At 43.0% G+C, this 24,816-nt stretch overlaps 2 protein-coding genes across 3 annotated transcripts in view; both read left to right on the top strand.

The window, feature by feature from the left end:
- The first annotated feature begins 705 nt into the window (after window positions 1-705).
- On the top strand, window positions 706-9,270 carry tcp11l2 (t-complex 11, testis-specific-like 2). Of its 2 annotated transcripts, XM_047338486.1 has the most exons (11): window positions 709-865; window positions 2,991-3,091; window positions 3,358-3,538; window positions 3,647-3,779; window positions 4,794-4,914; window positions 5,477-5,700; window positions 5,785-5,921; window positions 6,192-6,361; window positions 6,992-7,173; window positions 7,268-7,440; window positions 7,543-9,270. In XM_047338486.1, exons 3-11 carry the CDS (start codon window positions 3,370-3,372, stop codon window positions 7,803-7,805), a joined length of 1,572 nt encoding a protein of 523 aa, XP_047194442.1. In that variant the 5' UTR covers window positions 709-865; window positions 2,991-3,091; window positions 3,358-3,369; the 3' UTR covers window positions 7,806-9,270. The 2 variants fall into 2 exon arrangements, with proteins under 2 accessions (XP_035002943.1, XP_047194442.1); XM_035147052.2 differs by lacking the exon at window positions 2,991-3,091 and having other exon boundaries at window positions 706-865.
- A 137-nt stretch (window positions 9,271-9,407) lies between these two features.
- apaf1 (apoptotic peptidase activating factor 1) overlaps window positions 9,408-24,816 on the top strand; it is a 35,404-nt gene continuing 19,995 nt past the window's right edge. Inside the window, exons 1-22 of the mRNA XM_035147051.2 lie at window positions 9,408-10,480; window positions 11,414-11,595; window positions 11,818-12,007; window positions 12,173-12,370; window positions 12,564-12,753; window positions 13,018-13,130; window positions 13,232-13,363; window positions 13,630-13,868; window positions 14,068-14,235; window positions 14,409-14,540; window positions 14,784-14,897; window positions 16,035-16,219; window positions 16,593-16,719; window positions 17,159-17,284; window positions 17,374-17,514; window positions 17,707-17,832; window positions 18,401-18,547; window positions 19,169-19,297; window positions 19,485-19,610; window positions 20,423-20,542; window positions 20,938-21,063; window positions 23,672-23,797. Coding sequence (XP_035002942.2) covers window positions 11,452-11,595; window positions 11,818-12,007; window positions 12,173-12,370; window positions 12,564-12,753; window positions 13,018-13,130; window positions 13,232-13,363; window positions 13,630-13,868; window positions 14,068-14,235; window positions 14,409-14,540; window positions 14,784-14,897; window positions 16,035-16,219; window positions 16,593-16,719; window positions 17,159-17,284; window positions 17,374-17,514; window positions 17,707-17,832; window positions 18,401-18,547; window positions 19,169-19,297; window positions 19,485-19,610; window positions 20,423-20,542; window positions 20,938-21,063; window positions 23,672-23,797 — 3,099 coding nt within the window. The 5' untranslated portion in view covers window positions 9,408-10,480; window positions 11,414-11,451. The remainder of the gene's footprint in view (window positions 10,481-11,413; window positions 11,596-11,817; window positions 12,008-12,172; window positions 12,371-12,563; window positions 12,754-13,017; window positions 13,131-13,231; window positions 13,364-13,629; window positions 13,869-14,067; window positions 14,236-14,408; window positions 14,541-14,783; window positions 14,898-16,034; window positions 16,220-16,592; window positions 16,720-17,158; window positions 17,285-17,373; window positions 17,515-17,706; window positions 17,833-18,400; window positions 18,548-19,168; window positions 19,298-19,484; window positions 19,611-20,422; window positions 20,543-20,937; window positions 21,064-23,671; window positions 23,798-24,816) is intronic.

The raw sequence follows: 24,816 nt of genomic DNA on the forward strand, positions 1-24,816 counted from the left end.
CTTTGTTTTGGGTTAGTCTTTCTGGTGTTTGATCACAGACAACACCGTCACGTCCTTCATGACACTTAGCTTCCACCCAAGCCTATAGACTTGGCGTCTATAGGCTTGTGTAGGTCAGTCACCTGTGAATCATTTACCCCTGAACCAGTGTGGATACATCTGCTTTTTTATAGCCTACATTTTTTGTCTGCCTGTGTGTGCATCTGCACAGAGTCCAATTTGACAGGCTATTGGAGAGCATGTGAAATAAACAATGTAAAGCACTTCCTCACGTTTTACATATCCATATGTCAAACCTTGTTCATATTGCATTAAAAAGCCGACACCAAATGGATTCTGATGTGCATTGTCTACACATCCAGTATTTCATTTTTAAAATGTTTTTTTGGGGAAACTTGTTTTTATTAACTAATGAATGTAACCTCTGGAGTGAAAGAAGGAATTTGCATTTGTGCATGTTCGTGGGTGTGCGTGTAACAGTGTTTCCTCAGAGTCTGTGCAGACAGCGTGTGTCGAACTGAAGCTCATTATAAAGGCCACATCCTGTGATTAAATGAAACGTCCCATCTCTCATCCAGGAGGCTTCTTCACTTCAGTTCCACACGTGTTGTTAGTAAACAACACACACACACACACACACACAGATAGACACACACTCAAACATACACACGATGATGTCACATCCGTAAACAAAGACGTCCCCCCCACACCCCTCTGTTAGTGTGGAATGGTCTCGCCTGTTTGTCCACCGAGCCAGCTGGGACTCGACGGATCTTTAAAGCGCAGAACGGAAAAGCACGAGTCCTCCCTTCGCACCTCAGACAGTTCTAGCCTCGGTCCCTCTTTTCCGGACATTTCGAATGAGGTAAAAATCCGTTTCCTTCCGCACACTCGGTTCTCCTCACGACTACGAGCCAATCGGCTTGGTCGGCAACTTTGTCCACGTTTAGTGTCCTCGCTTTGTCGCGGAGCGTGAAAAACGAAAGGGAGCACGGAGCCCTAACGTCAAGAGTTAGCATCGGAATTAGCCAAACTCGTGATTTGTGTCCCAGTGGGGACGTTTGGTTCAGCAACCAAGACGCCTCCTCTGTCCTAAACAACATGGTGGAGTTCGACATTCAGCAACAACCAAAAGCTGTGAAAAGCTCATTTACTGCGCTGTTAGCTCCGTTTATATATTGTTAGCATCGCAATAAAAGGCTCTGTTTGACATGTATGTGGAGTTGTTGTTGTTGTTGTTGTTGTTGTTGTTGTTGTGGTCTGCATCGGGGGATCACGTGTACCCACTGTTTTTATTCGCGTGCCTCGTAACCAAACATTTTCCATGTAGGGGTGAGTGACGGGGAGCTGCAGCCAATGAGGAGAGCAGCCCACGTTTGTTAGCCCCTCCTCCACCGCTTTGTTGACATTATGCTGCAGTCGAATCCGGATCGCAGGAGGCTGTCTTTGTTTCTGCAGGAGTTAATGTAACAGCAGGTCACCTGTGGCAGAGCAACGTAAACCTCCATTGTATTCATGTGCTCTTCTTAGTGCGAGTGTCATGCATTTGTATTTGGCCACGGCCGATAAGGATAATCCTGCAGATTGTGATGATGTTGTTCAACCATCCCATCACAATGATGTATCTTGCAGTCAGCAGTTTATTGTGTATTTAAGATAAATGAGTCAATATGACAACTAGAAAGGCATATCTCCGCCAAGGGCCAGTAATCCCCTTATGAAACCACATTTAAATTCACTAGATACATATTTTTAAATGACATCTGCACCAAATTGCACACACACACGTATATATCAGTGCCCTGAATATGCTTGATTTTCCATGCATTATTTCCTGGGACATTGGAGGAAATGTCAGAACATCCTTTTTTTCTCAGGTGATTGTGCGACACACTTCTGTTGTAGAAGGAAGCACAATAGAGAAATGTGCCTGAAATGTTAAAGAAGGGGGATTCCTGGATCTGCCTCTTAATCCATATCAAGATTTAATGGTAATCTGTCTAGTAATTTTTTGCTAACAAACAAACCTGACAACAAATAAGGGAACAAATATTTATAAATACAACCATTAAGTATTCTCCTATCCGTCAATCATTAAGGTTTTCCTTGGATGTGTTTGTCTGCATTTTACTTCTTACTTTAAGTGGATGACAGACAGAGTCCACATAATCTGTAATACATTTTCTGGACTGCACTCCTCCCTTCACTCTGGATAATCTCTGAAAATTGGCCTGCGTTGCTGTGACCTAGCTGTCAAGTCTAGCAGATGATGTAATGAATGGGCTTTGGGCCACGGCAAGGGGGGTACACGGAAGTTGCACATGACCCGCACCCACCCCCCTAACCCCCTCGAGCTATCTTTAAACCAAAAGAGCAGCAAGGGAGTGTGCTTTCAATTTTGGCAGCAGATAACTGAGACCAGAGACAGGGGCAGGAACACGCAAGGGTCACCCTGTCAGCACGATATGTCTTTGATATTATTAGAAAGGCAGACGCCTGCTTATCTGTAGACGTTACAGTAATCAACAAACATGCTTGTGCTTTTTTTTTTAAAGCTAAGTTTGCTGATTTGCTTGTGTGTTTTTAATGATGAAAACATGTTCATAACTTCCATGGTAATTTATAGTTGGTCTGAATTTATCTCAGTTTGTTTACACACGGTGCACTAAGGTGTTTGTTTCTTTGTGTGGACGACAGACGGCACCGGTGTAACAGGACCGTTGAGAAGCCCACTGTTGTCTCATGTTGCCCCGGAGACACTATAGACACAGGGCTTTGTTAACCTGAAGGAATACAGGCTTTTGTGGAAATAAGGTGCTTTGGTGTCCTGACTTTGCAGATTATCGTCATCCCCTGTTGCAGCAAACAAACGGTCAGAATGAGAATGAGTTTAATAATATGTTGAATCTCGGAAGGTTGCTATCTCTGTTTCCATAGGACCGGCTTGCCAGCTCTTTTATTGTGTGGTGTTTTTGTTTTTCTGTTTACAGCCTTGGCAACAGCAACTATTTAGAAAGTCAAAAATGAATGTGCCCTTATTCACAAACAGTTACACTGTTAAATACTTGGAAAAAGCACAGGTTGAACTAAGGTAGAGTTGAATTTTCTTTGTCTCTCAATACGTCCTAATCTCCCTACTTTGTCTGTACATTCTATCAGCCTTTAGCAACACAGAAAAGACTTCTTTGTGGAATAAATTCATGGTTGGTTTTAATCCTTTAATTGGATTTTCTTGGTAACAAAGAATATATAGACTGTCACTAGTTGTGAAAGAAAGAAACACCTACTGACAGGCAGAGTTAGCAAACGTGTTAGGAAATCCAGTGGCTCTTTGTTCACATACTTGTCATGTTGCAGCTATAACCCAAGATGCCTCTAAATGATGAGCGACCCACCTCCACATCCAGCGGTGAGGACCAAGGCAGTGATGTGGAGTCATCGTCAGAACGCTGCGACAGCATGACGTCTACCGGCTACCCGGACTGCTCCCGTGAAAGCTTCACCAGCGACGGCTCCAGCAAGCATAGCACGCCATCCTGTGAGTTTGTCTCCGGCACCTCTTTCTCTGGGCTCTTGTCCGTACTGTCCACACCGCCGCCATCATGCAACTCCACCGGTTGCACACTCATTTCTTTGTTTTCCACAGCGAGTCCACCCAAAACCTTAACCATGGATGAAGTCATGGATTCTGCCAGTGACCTCTTCAAACTCAGCCTCGCCCATGAGATCACTGTGAACCGCAACTTCCATCTAGAGCCAGTCAGCCTACCTCAGGACAGGTAAACCAGCTGCCTAAGATCTAGTGTCTCCATTTCTTCTATATTTGATGGTGTTGAGTATATTTCTTATACTGAATATGCATATCAGTTTGTCCTGTTTGCTGATAATGGACAAAACACCCTCCTCACAATGTTAAAGAAAGTGGGGGGGACAGTGTAATGTTCCATCCTTCCAGGTTTTTTGGTAATGTAGAATTCGGTCATTAGAGATTTTCCCTTCAATGTATTATTAGATAAAATGTTTATTCTGATTGTTCTAAATGGGTGTATTTCTCACAGGTCTTTGGGTATTTTTGTAACTCAAAGTAATAATTCTATTTGTTTGTAATGTCTGCTTGTATATTTTTAAGTGAATAAAAACTTTAATTACAAAAAAATAGAAAAGAAAAGCTGGTAAAGGGGTCTGGCACGTGACACTCATGGGATTTTTTTATCAGCAAACATGAGATAGCAGAAACACAGAGGCTCCATTATATGGGACCAAACTGCAAGAGAAACAGTCAAAACAATGCTGCAACAACACAGTAAAATAAGAAGTTTAGCACTGCACATACTGTTTGTACATCATAAAGGTGTTTTATCTATCAATACAAATGATAAGTATGCAACCTAAGATCAAGTCAACTTTCTCTATCAAAGTAAAAGAGGTTCAACTGAATTCAGTTAATTCTTTTAAGAAAAGCAAGTCTTAACCCTGAAACAGCCTATGGGAATTGGGTAAGAAAGTAAGGGCCTCTCTGTCCCAAATTGTCGTCACTCTGTAAGTTCTAGGCACAAAATTGACCTCACAATGTCTTTACATGTACACACACACACACACACACACATGTCCTTTTCTCCTGTATTCAGTGATTTGTTTGCAGGGATTTTTCTTTCTTGTGGAATAAAAGAATACATGTCACACTTCTTGGTGCACCCTCCTTGCCAGTGATAACATCAACGACTGACGGTCATGGCAGCTTCTGACAGATGATATACGACGCTCAACCCTTCATTTCTTTTTGTGTTTTTCAGTTTATGGAAAATGGTTTCAGACAATGTCCACAAAGCTTTCTGGGACATCCTGGAGGCAGAGCTGAACGATGACCCGCCTGAGTATGGCCACGCTATCAAACTGTTGGAGGAGATCCGAGAGGTCAGCATGCACACTATGCTGCTTTCAGACATGTACTGACCTCTAGATATCCTCCTGATATTCTCCTGAGGGGATGTGTGTGAGAACGAAAAATATCCAAATCAGTTGTTCCAGACATTTTCCGGGTTTTTTCCAGCTTTTGCCAGCTCTCTAGTAAATTGTCAGGAGAATGTCCAAGTGAGCCCACGTGAGGATACGGCAGGAAAAAAAATCCAGAGACTTTACAGTACAGACGACTGTGCGTGTTGATGACATTGCAAACACGGGACGGAAGGCTCGTGTGTCCCGGACAATCTCGTATGTGAAAGGCAAAAACTCCAGACTAAATTTTCTGGAGTTCGTGTCTGAAAATGACTACTGTCTGTTCTTTCCAGCTACACTCAGTAGAAATGCATTTTGCTCTGATTGAAATGTTCACGATGTTTAGTTATAACCATCCTCTTAAGTTTTTTTTTTTTGGTTACATTTTCTCCATCACCTCTTTTGTGACTAAAACACGAAGACACAAATCATGCAAAGTCACAGATGAGTGAACAGATAAATCATTTTCCTCTTTTGACAGATCTTACTGTCATTCCTCAACCCGGGTGCCAATCGAATGAGGACTCAGATCCTGGAGGTGCTGGACATAGACCTGATTCGTAAGCAGGCCGACAACAATGCTGTGGACATCCAGGGACTTGCCTCTTACATTATGACCACCATGGGCAAGATGTGTGCACCGGTCAGGGATGAGGAGATTAAGAATCTGCGGGAAAGCTCAGATAACGTCGTGACACTGTTCAGGTAGACACAAAGTTTGTTTTGAAAGCATTTAAAAACTTTCAAGTGCTAAAATTATACATTGTCTTGACTGTTTCTTTTCATCAGGCAAATTTTCCGTGTACTGGACTTGATGAAGGCGGATATGGTCAACTTTAGAATTGATAATCTGCGACCGGTGCTGCAGAGACAGAGCGTTGAATATGAGAGGGCAACGTTCCAGAGCATCCTGGAAAAAACACCCAGTAAGTAAACAAGAAAACACTTTTCACTCTCATACTTTGTTATTATGTTTGTCAAATACTTTTATAGTATTATAAGCTGCTTTAAGACATGCACTGAACTCTGGGGAGCCTCTGGAAATTTTCTGAAGGGGCTGTATGCGAGCAGCCAGGCCCTCTAGTAAAAATTTAGCAGAATGTCAGAAAAAGCCAATATGAGAACACAGCAGGATAATCTCGCGAGTGGGGTTGTTGATAACGGCTGTACTGAGTTAGTATGATAACTTTATTCAGATGCTCTGGACCACACCACCTCCTGGATTAAGTCCGTACTGGAGGAGCTGCAGTCTGCCACAGAGCAGAGTCGGGGGAAAGAGCGAGCTGTGCCGGGGCCTTTCCAGATCCTCAATGCTGCCCTCCTCCATATCCTCATGTGGGACTACAGTAAGAGTCCACTGCCTGAGGTAAGATTGTGTTGAATTTGTGTTTTTAAGAGAGAAAGTTTTAGTTTTTTCTTTTGTTGGCTTTTATTCATGTGGCTAATTATTATTCGTGAAATATATAGGTTGAAATGCTTTTGTGGAATAACATTTTTCAAACACCTTACACATAAAACTTTTATCTGAAGGTCTTTTCTAAATGTCTCCTAGGATTCAAAATCTCATCATCGAAAGAACAACAGAAATGTCTTTTTAGAGAGTGTTACATGCTGTTAATACGTCTCTGTGAAAACAGTGATGTCAGACTTGTTGCTGTGAGGTTGGGAAACCAAATATTGAGCTTTAAAGGAGCTTGAACTTCGATTTTTTAACTTTGGACAGAGCCAGGCAGAAGCAGGCATCTGGGGGCTCCTTCTAATGTTTAACTTTTACTGTCTGAATCTGTTTGTAAAGACAGTGATCAACAGAAAGAGAACATTACAGACGAGAGACACCACTGTAGTTTAGGCATCAGTTGAGACAGAGAGCCTGGTGTGTCCCCAACAGCTCCAACTGTTAATTTACTCAACACAACAAACTCCATAACCATAAACAAGTGAATTTCCCAAAATGTTGAACTATTTATTTCAGTCTCTTGTCTTGTTTCCCCTTCAGACGTGGATTACAGATGAGGTACGTTTGCAAGAGATTCAATGGAAGCTCCAGCAGTGTCAGGTGGTGAACGAGGTGCTGCTCATTGTGCACAGCACAATCGGTGGACCGATCCAGAGTTTACCCTCCCTGTCCGACCGCCTGAAGAGGATGACCAGTGTGTTGCTGGAAGGCATGCACAGGCCGTCAGTTCACGTTAATTCATCTCTTAACTTATCTGCTGTCTACTTCACATCAAAGAGGAACTCAAACCTTACCTCTTTTCTTCTTTATCTTTAGGGGCTTTAACCTAAAAGAGGCACTAGAGAGCGTCAGTGCTCAGATCTGCTGTGAGCTCAACAAGTCTCTTACAGAGAGGAACTACCCTGCACTGACCCCGGCGTTGCAGGCCACTCTCGCAGGCCAGATCTGCAGCATCACTCAGAAGGACAATCCCATCCGAACTCTAGTTGGTGAGGCAGAGAGAACACGAAACGCAAAATGAAGATGATAACCAGCCAGAAATCGTGGCTGGGATTTTCTAACCTTGTGTCATTCTTTTACTTTCTGTGCAGAGGATCGTGTGCAGCAGTACTTCATGATGCTCATCTGCAATCCTAAACCACAAGCCAAACTTGAACAGGTACCAGCTGGCTTGACTTCCATAAAGCCAGAACTCGCATTGATGGGAGCAAAGTTCATCACCCTGATCAACTATAACAAGAGCGTCTATGGACCTTTCTACGCGGATATCATCAGGAAGGTGATGTTCAGCGGGAGCCCACCAGCAGCAAACTCTCCTCAGAGCACGGCTCAGGACGCCGTCGCCTCCGATTAAAACCAAACATTGGCTCAAGGAGTCTTGTAGCTACTTGATATAGCTGAAGCTAAGGAGGTACCACAGCTGCACAGTACTACTGCTTTGCTCAGCCAGTGTTCTCCAATAGTTGGAGTTACCTTCAGTGTATTACAAATGTAGTATTTATCGCTACATTGAGCAGTGAAGGCACTGCAGTGTAGGCTCCATTAGGTCAACATTTAATGTGAACCTACATCCTTTGTGATCAATGTTCTAATATAGGCTTTCCTATGAGCATCCACAGCTTATACCAGACAATGATTCATATCTGAACCAGAGAGAACCTGCATTGTGAGTTTGTCAGTAGACCATAAACTGTATATAAAGATGGACGAAATGGCAGCCCCAAACATAGTAACTGCAGTATAAGTCATAATCCCTGCCTCCTCCATGTTAGCAGATGTGACATTGACCAAACTAAAAAGTCTACATACACGACAAGTTTCTTAGGATCAATTTTTCTTTATTTGGTTCTGTGAAAACAGGCTGAAATTTAAGGATTGTCAGCTATGACTGACTCACGATTGTTCGAGCGTGTGCAGCAGCGGGACCTCACGACATCCCCTGATGCTCCCTCTGGCTCAAAATGATGTCATTGGTGCAAAATGGCAGCGTTCATATCTGCAGTATTTTGGTTTCATATCTGGTTAGTGGGATGATGTGGAGACGTGTCGTCCATCTTTATTTACAGTCTATGCCATTGTCAGTTTCCTGCTTTGTCAGAGGGAAAAAAGGGTAAAACCTTTGTATGTCTGAGACATACAATAAGCTTTATGCAGCAAAGATGAATAAAATTCAAGCATATATATATATATATATATATATATATATATATATATATATATATATGTATGTATGTGTATATATCTTAAAAATTAGCAGAGTAGCATTTACCTATGGTTAACTATGACCGCCATTAAACATACCAATGCAAATCATGAGGTAGCCCTTTTTCCATTGAATTAGATTTTGATCGTTCTCCCTTTTTTAACCAGCCACAGAACTAAATATTTCTCTGTTTGTAATCCACTGATATTATGCTACACAAGTAATTTAGATCTAGAAATGGATATTTGACTTTTCAAATAAGCAGTTGTCTGCATGAGTAGCTTTTTGTTTGGATTTTGTCCTTTTAGTTTTTGCTTGCGAGTGTTTGTCATATGTTTTAATGTTCTACTCTTTTACTTGCATTCTGATGGTGGAATACTTGTTATATTGATGTAGTTGCAATTATTGTTACATTTTGAGGTACCGTCGTTTTTACAGTATTGTTATGTTGGCTGTTGAGGCTGAATTGGTTTTGGAAGGTGCTGAACTCAAAGTGATTTTGTGTCCAAAATTTCCCGCAGACCCAAATATGCTCAAAGAAAAAAGCAATTATGTGCTTGGGAAGTTTTTGTCCTCTGTACCACAGTTAATATAATAAAAAAGAGACACATTTGAAGTTAGTTGTTATGTATTTTACGTGTGTGTGTATGCGTGTGCACATGTCTTAGGGGCATGTGCGTGTGCGTGTTTGGGTTAAGATATGAATTGTGGTTAGGAATGAGACGGTTAAGGATAAAATATTAATTAGTTTGTCTACAATGAATTGAAGTACAAAACCAAAATGCAAAAAACAAGCTACACTGGACTCAAAGTACATAAAATATTCATATTAACATAATATCTGAAATGCTACCGCACAATATATTTACACTCATGTAATAACATTGTAAACATGCTGATAAAAATATATATATCGTAATTGTCATTAAAAATACACTAACCTCAATGGTTTTCTAAGCAAACAAATAGACATTAAAGTGAGGTATGTGTAGAAACGTAATATTAAATAATAATGCATTATACTGACAGTATTTACAGTGAATGTATCAGATATTCAAAATGATAGAAATCATGATTTTTGCTCAGAAAATTAGGAGGGAACAACCCATTTGAAGTACATCCTTAACGATTAAATATGGACCAGATTAAATTCTATTATTTTCTCTAAATGGAAATACATTTTAATTTAATTAATAATAATCTCCCCGTCATTAAAAGTTAATTATTATTCAGAAATGACTTTTGTAACAAGCTTTATGTTAAGTTCATCTGTTCAAGGCCCCTGTTGAGTAAACGTGCTGTCACCATGCAGCACTGGTACCTTTACAGACCGTCAGGAAAATCTTACAAAACTGCGGAGATTTGATTAAAAGTCAACGCTTACACGAATAGACGAATAGACGAATAGACACGAATAGAGTTGTCTAATTACAGATCGTGTGTGTATATTCAGCCCGGAAGGATCTTTCTGTGAGCTCGTTTTCTGTTTCTTCGCGAGGCCGACGCGTCTAAATTGGTCGAAACAGATTTAAACGAGCAAAATCAACGATCCGTGAAGGCGGCATCGGTTTGCCCAGTTACAGGATCTCGAAACGCGTGAGCTCATTCGGTCACGTGGTCGGAGTCTGGGCCGTGCTATTGGCTGCCGCGAACCGAGGACAGTTGTTTTTGTTGTGAATCCGGAAGCAGCCCTTCTCCTCGCGCTGGGCGTGTAGTTCAGCGTAAATACAGGGAAACAACGCGTTGTAAACTTTAAAACGTCCAGTCACCTCCCGGATATTTACACTTCAACACACACCTTGGTCGTTCCGGAGACGAAGCTGCCGGTAAGTATCCACAAGTGGCTTCTGTCTTTGTTTCCTTGCAGCAGGTCTGAAGGAGTGAACTTGTTTAAACAAGTACGAGGAGGAGGCAGGTGTGCGCTGTTCAAACATGTAACCAGACTTGTGTGTTTATCCCCTGTTTCACTTCCCTGTTGTGGAGATGTGACCTGTCAAAGTCCGGGTCCCTCCTAAAAGTTCAAATCGTTGTCAGCCCCATGCAGTAGCTCGCTTGATTCAGATCTGGGACACAAACAATGAAGGTGTCTCACACGATCCAAATCATCATGCCAACATTTCATAGGGATCCGTGAGGGTGCGGCTCAAGCTGTGCTGACCTGACACAGAAGGACCCATGTTAAGATCTTTTTAAATACACAATAACAACTTGTCAGACTCCCTGGGACCAGCAGAACTCTGTAAGCAAGATGAGATGTCATCATTTCTTTATATATGTTTGAGGGATGACAAGCAACAAAGGGGCCAAATGAGAGCATCTGCTCAGTGTCTCCCGGTTTACGGAAAACATGTTGTAGTGTACAAAGATATTTTACAAAATGTGGCTCTTTGTAGCAACAGTGTTTAGACTTCTCTTTCCTCTCGGTGTGGAAAATCTTGAATGTATAGATTTACCCCCAAAAGGTTGAAAGGTATATTTACTGTTGTAGCAATGCCTGGCAGACCTTTGTGGCTTTTAGGGAAAATGAAACAGCTGCTGGGAACCAGGCCTTATCACCCAGTGTCCCCACTAATGTTCTTGTGACTCAATGACTCAGTCAGGGTGTGTGAAAAGCATTCATAGAGAAGTGGAGTAGCAGCATGTTATTATCTGTGGCTTTGCAAGGACACGTTCAGTATTTCACTTTCCCCTCATGTGGGCGATTCATCTGTCATTACCCCACGTCATCGTTTTTCCTTGTTTTGTTTCTTACTATGCAGTGCAACGGCATCCTGAATGGTCGGTGAGTTACGCAGAGATGGCGCTGGAGGAAGGGGCGCGGAGCTGTCTGCTGCGCTTTCACCACAGACTGGAAGAAGACATCAAACCCTCGTACCTGATGGACCACATGATCAGTGATGGTGTGATCAATGGAGACGAGGAGGAGAGGATCAGGACTCAGGTGAGCTCTGGACTCAAGTCTCAACAACTGACGGTTTAAGAAGTGAACTGTCAACTTAACTGATATCTGTGTTTCAGATACTTTACTTTTTAGATTGCTGTATCTTAGTCATGGCAAATCATGAAACTGTTCATCCACTCAAATGAGAACCCTCAAAGTATCAGCATGTAAAATATATATTATACCGTCCACCTCTCATCTCTACTGTCTCTCTCCATCTAGCCCACCAGAAAGGATCAGGCTGCGGCTCTGCTGGAGCTGCTGCTGAGGAAGGACAACCGGGCCTACATCTCCTTCTACAACGCCCTGGTTAAGGAGGCATATAATGATTTGGCCAACATGCTTCACGATGACCTTCCGCAGGTCTCACAAAATGCACACAAGACCTCCTCTGATGGTTACACATCTAATGGTGAGGAAGGGGGGACATCGTGGGTGGAGAGACTGGAGGTTTGGAAGTTTGTTTTGTGGGTGTGTAGGTGTCTGTGAGTGTGTATTATTAAACCCGTAGGTGTTATTTTATGCATGTTGGAAAGTTACACCTTTAATATCGATCCCCTTCCTGTTTGTATAACAGTCCAGGCGGTGCTGAGTGAAGGCGGTGTGCCACAGAGGCCTGTGGTGTTTGTCAGCCGACCGGAGCTTTTGAACCGGGTCAGAGAGAAACTCTACCGGCTGAAGAAAGAACCTGGCTGGGTCACCATCTTCGGGATGGCTGGCTCAGGCAAATCTGTACTGGCCGCAGAGGCTGTCAGATACCAAGGTATCATTGAAGGTGAGTTATCTTTAACTGATTCACTGAATCAACACTAATTGACACTAACACTGATTACTCAAGTAATCTTGGAGCGATTCTCATTGTCACTGATGCTACAGTTTCAACATTGTTGCTTAGTCATGAGCTTCGGGTAGCTTCTCACCTCTTTCCCTGTTTGACCTCTGTCTTTTCACTCTCTGTCCCTCTGCAGAGTGCTTCCCTGGAGGCGTCCAATGGTTGTCTGTCGGCCAGCTGGACAAACCGGATCTGCTGGTGAAGATCCAGTCGCTGTGTTTCCGCCTGGAGCAGCACCTGGACACCCAGTCTCTCCAGCGCCCCCTCAACTCTCTGGATGAGGCCAAGGAGCGCCTGCGCTTCCTCATGCTGCGCAGATACCCCAGGTTGTCATGCTCAGATCATCGTGATGTACCTTTTAAAAATTTAAGCAAAACACAAAATTATGAAGAAAATACGATAAATTAAGATATTTGTTTTTTTATTCATTTACTGAGCCATGTGATTTTCAAGGTTTTCAGTAAATAGTGTACTTGATAGCTGCAAGAAGGAGATGATATATGTCATTATTTACTTTTATGTACTTTCATTTCTGTTTCCAGTTTATTCCGTCTGATCACTTGAAGGTGTCTATTCTGGATTTTTTTTAGATCTCTGCTGATTCTCGATGATATCTGGGACAGCGCGGTGCTGAAGGTGTTTGATATCCACTGTCGGATTCTTCTGACCACCAGAAACAGAAGCCTCGCTAATTCAGTTAGCGGTACGCACCCTGTTGTTTACTCTGCTCACTACACATTTGCAAACTTGAATAAATGAAACCGTAGAAATTGTGTACACTGTAATTGTGCTATTATTTTATAGGTGCTAAATATGAGGTGGAAGTGGAGAGCGGACTGGATGAAAACAAAGGACTGGAGATACTCGCTCTCTACACTCAAACTAACGCCCTGCGACTGCCCGAGGAGGCTCGCAGCATTGTCCGAGAATGTAAAGGTCTGTAAACTGAAACACACTGAACATGCAATCTGTAAAAAGTGCAGATATTATTACGTATCTAATTTTGGCTTGCAGATAAAATATACACATTTCTTATGGGGTCATAGAAGGAAACAAAAACCTCTAAATTATGCGCCTACAAAAATCTGACGTAAATTAATCTTTAACACCACCAAAAAATAAAAGCAGTTAAAATTGAGTCCTCCTCAGCTTCTGCCGACAGATTTTGCCATAACACACAGTTGTTGCCCCCCCCGCCATAGGCTCCCCTCTGGTGGTGTCCCTGATCGGGGCCCTGCTCAAGGAGAAACCCGACCGCTGGCGTTACTACCTCTGCCAGCTGCAGCAGAAGCAGTTCAAGCGCATACGGAAGTCCTCATCTTATGACTACGACGCCCTGGACCAGGCCATGGCTGCGAGCATCGAGGTCCTGCCTGACGAACATCGAGAGCTCTACAAGGACCTCGCTGTGATCGAGAAGGACGTTAAAATCCCAGCGAAGGTTTGGCTTAAACTTAAGTGTTTCTCTGTGGTCTAGCATTAAACAAATTAAGCATGGTTCATTCTGCTACTTGTAATGGACTCATCTCACTATGGTCCAGTGCTTGGAAAATATCCCATGATTCTCCTCTATAGAAGAACTAAAACTCCCAGTCTTTTCAAAGGTCACACAGGGTAAACCACGTTGTCCCTTCTCCAAGGTGTTGTCTGTTCTGTGGAACATGGAGCCCGAGGAGGTGGAGGACATTCTCCAGGAGTTTGTCAACAAGTCCCTGCTTTTTGTGGACGCGAACAATAAACCCTGCCTGTATTACCTCCACGATCTTCAGCTGGACTTCCTGGTGGAGCAGAACCGTACCCAGCTGGAGGTGACATCTCAAACTCTTTGATTCTTTCTGTTAAGTGTCAATTCAACAACTTAAACTTAAAAGCAGATTTACAGACGTGGTTTTACAATAGAGGTGTTGGTAAGCATAATGCCAAGTGGATATAATGAAAACATTTAACAGTCAACGAGACATCAATTAATATTTGATTTCAGAGTCTTCACGCTAAAGTGGTGCGTCAGTATCAGCAGCACTACAGAGACGGTCCTCCCATCTTCGGAGACGAGGAGTGTCTTTATTGGATCAGATTTCTGACCTACCACATGGCTAAAGCCAACCTTACCCAGGTCTCTCACACACACACACACACACACACACACACACACACACACACACACACACACACACACACACACACACACACACACACACACACACACACACACACACACACACACACACACACACACATGTTAACAGTTATATACAAAACAAAGGAACATACATGTTTCTCGTAAACTGAAACAGTTTTTCTCTTTTTCTCACCATGACTGTCCCCATGTCTTTTCTCATGGTGTCTTTCTGTCCAGGAGCTCTACTCCCTCATGTTTTCTCTGGACTGGGTCAGCATCAAGGCCCAGATAATGGGTCCAGCTCACCTCATCAGTGACTATGTGGAGTATGGACCAATTCTGGACAAAGAGGTCAGCAGATTATCCAACTTTACTTTGCATGAAACAAAGTGTGTGTGTGCGTGTGTCTGTAAGTTTTTTACCGTCACAAGACAAGATTTAAAGGGTCAGAAGGTAATGGTGTCGCTCACAGCCCTTCATTAAAATGTGAGCTGTATACTATATAAATAAATATACACGAGTCCCTCCCCTCAGGGAAAATACAAGTTTAGAAGTCCATCTGTCCCTCTTGCCCTCTCCGTGAAACTTTGTGAATTAAATAAAAAGTGTGACCATCTGTTATTTCCCCCCCCAAAGTTGTTCATGATTATCTCCTTTACAAAGATAAGTGTTTTTGCCCTTCCACATTTTGGCTGTCCCCTGGTCCCTTTCCAATTTCCATCACTACAAGAGAGAGGGCAGATTTGATAAAGGTTTATTCGACACAAGTGAGGACGCGTGGGGCTACGCAACTGATTAACCAGGACGTGCATCGTAAGAGGACATTGTTCTTCTTATAACAGTAATTTAATCTCAATGTGAGTGCATAATGTTTTCATGAGTAATTTTCAACCTCCTCCGCACCTCTAGAGATAAGTGAGTTTATTTATTTTTATAAAAGCACAATTCAAGAGTAACAAAGTGCTTCACTACAAACTACAAATACCGCACTGTGGTTGTATGCGTCCGTCCAACCAGAGAAGTTTCAGTCAACATAATTTATTTTTCCAAATTCATATGACGTCCCTTTGACCGTTGACCACTGAAATCTTACCAGTTAATTTGTGAGGTTAAGTGAACATTTGTGCTAAATTTGGATTCTCACGAGGTGTTAAACATTATTGAAAGACCACAAACAAATTAGAAACAGAAAATTCATGGGTGACAATGATTTGATTCACTCTTGTTAATGTAGAAGCAGTCCTGAAACAGCATTAGAACACCAATAACTTACATTCAGAATTAGAATTTTTATCATGACAATGACAAAGTTTACAATAGGCTAAGCAAACAACTTAGATAAGAAACAAGGTCAAACAAACAAGCAAAGAGGATGATAAGGGCAAAACACAAGTGTTAGGGTGATAAATATGGAAAGACTTGTCCAAAGACATTTGTCGTTTTCCATTTAACAGACTCCAGTGGACTTTTTCTTTTCTGTCCTCCCAGAACAGCGAGGTGCGCAGTCAGTTCCAGGAGTTCCTGTCTCTGAACGGCCACCACCTGGAGCAGCGTCCTTTCCCCGACGTGGTGCAGCTCGCTCTGTCTCAGCCACACACCTCCGAGGTCTACAAACAGGCTCTGCTGCAGGCACAGGAGCGGACCAGCACGGGGAAACTCTACTTTGACTGGCTGTATGCAAACAGTTTTACACGGTGTTTGACGTGTTCTCAAATTATACGTGCAGATCAGATGTATTATAATTTCCTTCTTAGGTGAAAACTGTGAGCACAGTTACACAGAAGAGTTCTGCAGATGTACATAGTAAGATAAAACGCGAATTGTCACATCACTCATTTAAAGTGACATGGTGAGATAAATGCAATCAAGTCAGTCTCATACTTCAGTTAAATGACTTTATTGCAATTTAAATTTGTAACCTGAACATTTTATTCTAACCCTGTCTGCTTTCAAATTGTTATCGGTGATCATGTGTTGTGTGTCCTAGTTTTGACGATTCTTTGTGTATTTATGCGTGTGTTTGTGTGTATGTGTGTGTGTGTCCAGGAATAAGAGCAGTGTGGAGAGTCTCTCCCGTCTGGTGATCCACCCCCACCAGGGCTCCATCTACTCTGCCTGCTTCTCCCATGACGGAGCCAAGATCGCCACCTGTGGAGCCAGCAAGACACTCAAGGTATCAAAGACTTGTTTCTTTTGAATATATATATATATAATTATGTGTGTGTCTGTGTGTGTGTGTGTGCAGGAGAGAGATAGAGAGAAAGAAATTGTGAAGGGCAAATAGTTTCCATGGAGACAAAATAGTGGAAAATATGAAGAGTGATCCACTCTTAAGGGCAGAAGTTTGTGTATAAATAAAAAAATTTAAAAAAATTTAATAAAATGGGATTTGTAAAGATACAGAGATTTGAAGTGTTGATCTTGTCCTCGGCAACAGATAAGATTAGGGTCTGATTGTTAAATCTTATGATGATATTGAAGGGTCATATACTTTGGACCTTTGAAACCAGAAGTGAATCTGTAGTAAATTTGTGCTAATGAGTTCAGTCAGTACTTTTACTGCGCATATATGTGTTGTAATTGAACTGCTGTGATCGTACCTGCCTGCTCAGGTGTTTAAAAGCACCACAGGCGAGAAGCTCACAGAGATCCAGGCCCACGATGATGAGGTGCTCTGCTGCGCCTTCTCCCCGGACGACCGTCTCCTAGCAACCTGCTCTAGTGACAGGAAGGTTAAGGTAAGGAGGATTGTCCATCATAACCAGCAACAATCAGGCAGGTAAAATAAAAACCAATGCAAAAATATCTGTTTATCATTTGAAACCAGGTTTGGAATGTGGAGCGAGCCAAGCTGCTGAGGGTCTTTGCGGAGGAGCACCAGGAGCAGGTCAACCACTGTCAGTTCACAAACACCAAACGACAGGTCCTGCTGGCCACCTGCTCCGACGACAATGTCTTGAACGTCAAGGTGAGTGAGTGTGTGAGTTCTTCTTAGACACACACGACCCTTCCTCCTTTGTGTTGGCTGTCCCCTTCTTTCAATATTAGTCTTTGTATAACTTGCACTAAAATTGTAAAATGTCAATATATATGCGAAAATAAGTTATTGTTCTTTATTAATATTTCTCCCCTTTTTCCTGTGTTTTCCCTGTTTCTGTAGGTGTGGAACCTCAACAGACCGTCCTCCCAGAACACCATGTTTGGTCACTTTGAGCCCGTCAACCACTGTTGTTTCTCCCCCGATGACACCTATCTGTCCACGTCTTCTAACGACGGCACTGTGAAGGTGAGTGCTATGAAACTGGATACATGTAAAGCTCTCAGGCAAAAACTGTACTTTTCGAGTATGCCGTATTATTTATAACATCGGCGCAAAATAATGTTCAGTACAGAAGTCATTGATTTTGGCTGTAAAAAGAGTCTCCTGCTGTCTCCTGGTGGATATGTCAAGACCAGGAGTATCAGATACTAAAAACAGAGAGCATATTTTCTTATGTGATAAGTAGATAAGTTATTTTCTAGTACAAATAAACAAACAAATGGACCTTCTTGGCAGAGGTAATAAAAGATGCATAGTCATTATCTTTATCCTACATCTGACCAATGAAATAAGACCTTACAACTTATTTAACTTGCACGATATTGTAAAAGCATCTATTTTTACAGTTTAAAAAAAATATAGGATGTTGACACTTATAGAGATATCGCCAGGAATCACTTCCAAATCTGTACTTTCTCAAAACTCAGTTAAAAAATATACATATACTATATGATGCATCATTTCGAAATGTATAATGCATGTGCAGGTCTTATTCGGTGCTGACATGCGTCTGTGTGTTCTCGTGTGAATGCAGCTATTTCAGGTGTCGTCCGCCAACGAGTGGAAGACGATCAACGTGAGCAGCATGTTTACGGAGAGCGACGAAGCCGTCCTCATCAAGTGCAGCACCTGGTCTGCGGATGGCAAGCGTATCATATGTGCTGCCAGGAACGGTGTTTTGGTGAGTGTTTTGGAATGTGAATATTATTCAGAAAAGTATATTTATGCTTTCTTAGTGCAGAGATGCATGCCATTGTTCACTGTGTTGTGTTGTGGGCGTCGTGCTCGTCTCAGCCGTACAGATAAATATCCATCACCTCGAGGTTCGGTTCGTCGTCGTGTCATTTCGGTGAAGAAGACAGGAATGAGAGGCTGTTTGTCAGGTTGTCTTTTAGAGAGTCTGAAGAGCGTGTGTGTCCTGGTTGTGAATGCGAGCAGCCCCTCCTCTCCAGAGCTCTCCGAAATCAGTCAGTCTTGTCCTGTCATCGGTCTGTCTGCATCCTCCATGTCTTCATTCATTCGTATTCTGGGAAACGACGCAAACACTGCGGCGCTTGTGTCTCTGAGGAAGAGGAGACTCATGATGAAGTTTGCCTCAGGTTGAAATGTTCAGGCACAAGATGGTACTTCTGCTTTTTATAATCAAATCTGTAGTTTTTGCAGTGATTATTTGTGTTAGTTTGTACTGACTTTTCTTATTGAAATCAACTTTGATTTACAATGTAAGTTATGGCAGCTTTAAAAAAAATGTATTCACCAAGTGCAAGAAACTGATGTGTGTGTGTGTCCGTCTGTTTCTCAGGTGTTCGATGTGGAGACGTCGGACATGTTGTTGGAGATCAAAACGAATCGCATGAGCACCGTGCAGTACTGTGACGCCTGTCCGACTAGTAACCTGCTCGCCATTGCATTCTCAAACTACGCTGTGGAGGTAGAACACGCATACCCTCTCACATACACATTTACATTTAGTGTCTGTTTTTGGTTCTTCTGGTTTCAAAAAACCTCAAATGCCACGAACCCATCGGTGATTGTTCTTAATCCTCCAAGTGTGTGTGTGTGTGTGTGTGTGTGTGTGTGTGTGTGTCTGTGTGTCTGTGTGTGTGTCTGTCTTCCAGCTGTGGGACCTGGAGTCCAATAAAAAGATGGCTGACTGCAGTGGGCACCTGAGTTGGGTCCAGCGTGTCCAGTTCTCTCACGACGGATCCCAGCTGCTCTCGTGCTCCGATGACCAGACTGTCAGGGTGAGACTGAGATTCTGCTCCATTCGTGTGTGAACGTCCCCCGATGCTGTCACTGATGTCATAATTACCTCTTGTGTTTTCCTAGAGAGATTTTTCAGCCCCTAAGGAGGAAATTCTCAGGAATGAAAACACAATTATCCAACCAGGCCACAATATACTGAATAAAATTAGCTTTATGTTATTGTTTTTGCACTCGGGTACGTCTACAAAGTCTGATAGCGTATGAGTAGTGTAAATATATATTTGTTGCTCCATTAGGCCTGAATATGCTCGAAATAAGGAATATACAGCTGCTGTATGATTAAAGAAACCGGAGGTCTGTGTCCTCGTTGCGTTTACTTGCTTCAGGCTCTTTCCATTATAACTGAGGTTATATAAAAAAATGTCAACTGATTTGTCCTAAGTCATAAAATAAACAGCCTGAAAACAGTTAAATTCACAAAAACAAGGACATGAGTCTGTGGATCTCAGTCTGTTGTTTAGTTGGAAGGTAACAACACTGACCTGAATAATGTAAAACAAGAGCGGCAACAGAATTTGTTTGGGAGCTGTTAGAAACTAAGAATAACCAACCATAAAATTCATGGGACAGATAAACAGTATATGAGAAACCTATTTATTGCCAATGACTGTCTTTCTCTGCAGCGTAATGATAAACAAAAGAGGATAATCAATGAATTAGTAATCATCAATTATGTGAAAATTTGAGACGACAGACAAAGAAAAGTGAAACGCAATTTCATATTTTGCTCTTTTGCTGCACATCCACAACAAATTCTACTCAAGCTTCACGTGTGTTTCTTGTGTTGTAGCTATGGGAGACGAAGAAGGTTCACACCACCTCTGCCGTCCGCCTGAAGAGAGACTCTGACGTTCTCTTCTGTGATGGAGAAATCACCGTATCGGCTGCCGACAACTGCAACAGGCTGCAGGTGAGAAAACAAAGGAGAGGGGTTTGAATAATTTCTAAATAGAGCAGTTTACTTGTTGAAGCAGGATTGTTTCTCTGAGAATGCGATCAAGTGCAGACATGTATGAGTGGTGCTAAAATCTAATATTCGGTTGTCTTGAGCTGCTTCCAGAGAATCTGCAGACATTCTCTGGAGTTCAGTGCATGTCTGAAAGCAGCTCACGTCGATATTCTGTAAATTTAAAACATCACCTCTGTAGCACAATTAATACGTCATGTCCTGCCTCTGCCTGCTGCACCACCCCTCACCTGAACACTTGTGTTGTTGTGAACACGTCTGAGAAGAGAATCTCCTGCTGCGTTGTCCGGACCCAATTCGTGTCTGAAAACAGCTACATAAATCAATGTGTGTCACAGGTACGTGACGGCAAGACGGGATCAGTGCTGTTCCAGTCAGAGGAGCAGTCGTCCAGGATCCGGTGCACCTGTATGTGCAAGCAGCCCTCTGCTGTGGCTCTGGGACAAGAGGATGGAACCGTACAGGTAGAAAAACACATCTTCCCTACAGTACTTATGTTTCCTCTTTTGTTTGTGACAGGGCAGTCAACTTACTTTCAGGGCGCATTGAGTCATGAGATCTGACACGAGCACTGTCGCCCTTTTTTTTCTATCTGTCCTGTCAGCTGCTCACCAGGTCAGCCTCTTTCTTTCATCCCTCTTTCTCTACACTCCTCCTTTTTGCCTGTGATTTGTTCTCCCACTATTCTTCCCACCTGCTCTCAAGTCTCTGTCACACACTGCTCTTTCTTTTCATCCCTTCTTTTGTTTCCTTTATCTTTCCTGTCCATGCTCCTCCGCTCCTTGTCTTTGTGGTAAATTGTTGTTTGCAGGCGGAGAAAGGAGTCCTAGTCTGCTTGGTGGTACGGTTTATTGCACACAACAGCTCATAGAAGCACAGAGGATTGGTGATTTGAGTTCCTAAAACTAGAAGAAAGGAGAAGTTATAGTTTTTGTGCAATCAAGTGATGCTCACAAAATACGCAACAAAACGTTTATATCGTTAGTTAGAAATCCATTTTCCTGTGAAGTAAAGTTCCTCCTTTTCTTTTCCTGCGAGTGTATCAGTTTGTTTTTCACTCACTGTCGAGCCAAGACTTTTGCACCAGTGGTGTTAAAGAGTAAGAGAAGACGACACGTCGCTTTTATTAAATTTAACTGTCTAACAAAAGAAAGAAGCTGCACCAACATGCTGCAGCCTTGTTGTATATCTTGATCACTTAAGAAATCCTATAAGTCAAATTAAAAATTGAATATTACATTAATAATTTATACTTAGTCACTTACCTCCAACACTCAGTTATAGATTCATTCTTAGTGTTCTTAATCCTGAGGGAGTCTGTACTGCGTTTGCTGTTGTAGTGCCCTGAGCTAACACCAGAGGGGGCTGTGGTGCTACATGGAAGTGGTACTGACTGCTGCAGTGGGAGGTATCCAGTTCCTCTTCCCTCCTCTGGTCTTATTCACCATCAGTTTACTGGAGAGAAAAATGACTTCATAATAATTCATGAACTTCATTCACAGCTGCTGGTGTCTGACATACCAGCTTTGTTCTCTTAATATAAACGTTGAAGTCTTCATGACCCACATGCAGGAGGAAACAGAAAGTCACTGTTTGTTTCTTCATGATCGTGGAAGTATGCAATCGTGAGTGTGTGTCTGTGTGTGTCTGTGTGTGTCTGTGTGTGTCTGTGTGTGTTCTGTACCAGGCAGCTGGGCTGACAGCTAGTCAGGTACTGTGGACGGTCGGCGGTTATGTGTTCGAATATCAAGTGTTGTTTGTGTGTTTGTTAAATCTGTTAAATTACTTTTCCAAAGGGTAACAGCAGAATAGGCAGATTGTTGTTGTTATTGTATGTGTCATCAATCAGCGAAGCCTCAACACTGACCACCAGACGTGTTTACTCCCTTGGCAGTGGTACTTAAAACAAGTCTTTCCTCCGGTTTTAAACATATATATATATATGTGTGTATATATATTTACATATTTTTTGCTGAACACCCTCTGGAATATTTGCTCACTTCACCATCCCAGAAAAGCTGCATGTGTGAAACCTGCCCAAGCGTTTTCTCTCGGGGTCTTTGAATCTCACGTCTCAGTGCTGAGAGCTTTAGGAAACCTGGTTGTCGTTCCCCCGGGCTTGTTCTGCTCAGACAGTTTAACCTTGTCCACTGAGATGTAAATATTTCAAACATCACAGGTCTGTACTTTATACTGTCAGAAATACAGTTGCTCTGCTGCAGTGAAGAAAATGTTGTGCTGTACTTAATAAGTTTTGTTCCATTTGCAGGCGACTCCTCTGGTTGGAAAAACAAGTCATTTTCTATAGAAGTCTGAGAATGACTAAAAACTACAAAGAGGCTCTAGAGGATGTTTTTCTCTGCTGCCATGTTGCTTGTGTGTGTGTGTGTGTGTGTGTGTGTGTGTGTGTGTGTGTGTGTGTGTGTGTGTGTGTGTGTGTGTGTGTGTGTGTGTGTGTGTGTGTGTGTGTGTGTGTGTGTGTGTGTGTGTGTGTGTGTCTCAACTGACAGAAAAATTAAAAATATTTATTTAACATTTACTTTGACTTTTTAGTGTGGCCCAGGTCCCATCTGCTAACATGGAGAAGGCAGGGTTTATGACCTATACCGCAGCCAGCCACTAGGTGGTGATTACAACTCTTTGGCTTCACCTTTGGGTAGCAAGTCTTCCTGGACCTTCCCTGGGTCGTAGTGTTTGCATCCCACTTTTTTGAAGAAGTTGCAAAATCTTCCAACCAGCATCAAATTGCCTGGGACAGAATCTCGAGGGCTGTCAGACCCTCAGCAGCTGCTCCCTGCTGTCCCGACTGGACTGGACACACTTGATGTGCTTATCACCATCAAGCCAGCAGCCGCACCTCACCTCTCCCCTCCTCCAGCTCTCCCCTCGAAATGCCAGGAGTTTTTTAAAAGGAAACTCCGGGGGACAGTTTTCCTCCCAGAGTATAAATCAGCCATCACTCAAGGCTTGTGCAGACGTTCTCGACACCGGGGTCGAACCTTACGTTACCTAAGAGTGGAGCAGCTTACAGGCAGTTTTGCTGTTTACTTATATTTGGGTTCTTTCTTGCAGGTGTTGGCGGTGCCCTCTGGGAAGCTTCTGGCCACTCTGCTGGGACATACGAAGACGGTGCTGCACTGCCAGTTCAGCCAGAACGGCCAAACCCTGATCACATCCTCCGAGGACACCACCATCAGGGTGTGCGGCTCTTCTTCTCCTCCGTTTATGCTGTTTTTGTTTCTCTCTCTCTGTCTGCGTCTGTTTGTGCTTCTTCCATTCATCACTCTCTCCCTCACCCCACCGTCCTTTTCTTGCCTAATTCACGCTGTGTTCTTTTACCTCCCTCCCCCAACCTGCCTCCCATTTCTCTTCCCTGCTATTGATTATTCTTCTCTCTCATCCCCATTCCTCACCTTGAGTAAAACCGTCTGCTCTGCTGAATCGCTCATCCCCACAGTGCTTCACTTCTCTGTGCTTTTCTCGCCTTCCCCTACCTGTAGCACTCTGCCACCTCTTTTTTCCCGGGCCTCTTCACCTCTCCCTTCTTCATCCCCCTCTTTCATCTCCTTTGCCTTCGGCTGCGTCGCTCTCGATAACTCTTTATCTTCCTCCCGCTCTCGTTTTGACCGGAACTGTCTATGTTTGTGTGTGGGTATGTGTGTGTATTTCGGCCCATTACCCTCTCTCAACCCCCACCCTTCATGCTCTGTTGCTCGTTTCCCCCTTTCCTCTTCCCCCCTCTCATCTCCTCCTCTTCATCTTTTCTTTTCTGCCGACAGACCTGTCCACTGCAGCACTTCCTCCTCTCTCTCCCCGACAGCGCGGGGCCTCGTTCCGTATTCATGCTGCAGCTTCCCGCAACATCCTTTTTCTCGGGCCGTCCGCTGCTTATTCATAAGCTTCTCAAATTTATGCTGTTTGACGTGCGCTCGCTCGGAAATGGAAGTGTGGATTTAGATGTTAATGCGGACGCAGAGTGAATGTAGAGAGATCTAATGACACTGATGTTAGCCGGTGATGGATTATAACCTTTGGACACATGACAGAATCTATTCGGAGGAAGAAAAGGGGCGACATAGCATACGGGCATGATAAAATGATCTGGATGATGCTGTTTGCCCTGGCCTCATTGAGCTCAGCTGAACTCTGATCTCAACTCATTCACCTGCCTGCACGCTGGCATAAAACAAGCACTATGTAGACCAGTGTGAGGTTGC

Source organism: Hippoglossus stenolepis, chromosome 22 (genome assembly GCF_022539355.2).
Source record: "Hippoglossus stenolepis isolate QCI-W04-F060 chromosome 22, HSTE1.2, whole genome shotgun sequence".
In the NCBI taxonomy this organism is placed as follows: Eukaryota; Metazoa; Chordata; class Actinopteri; order Pleuronectiformes; family Pleuronectidae; genus Hippoglossus; species Hippoglossus stenolepis.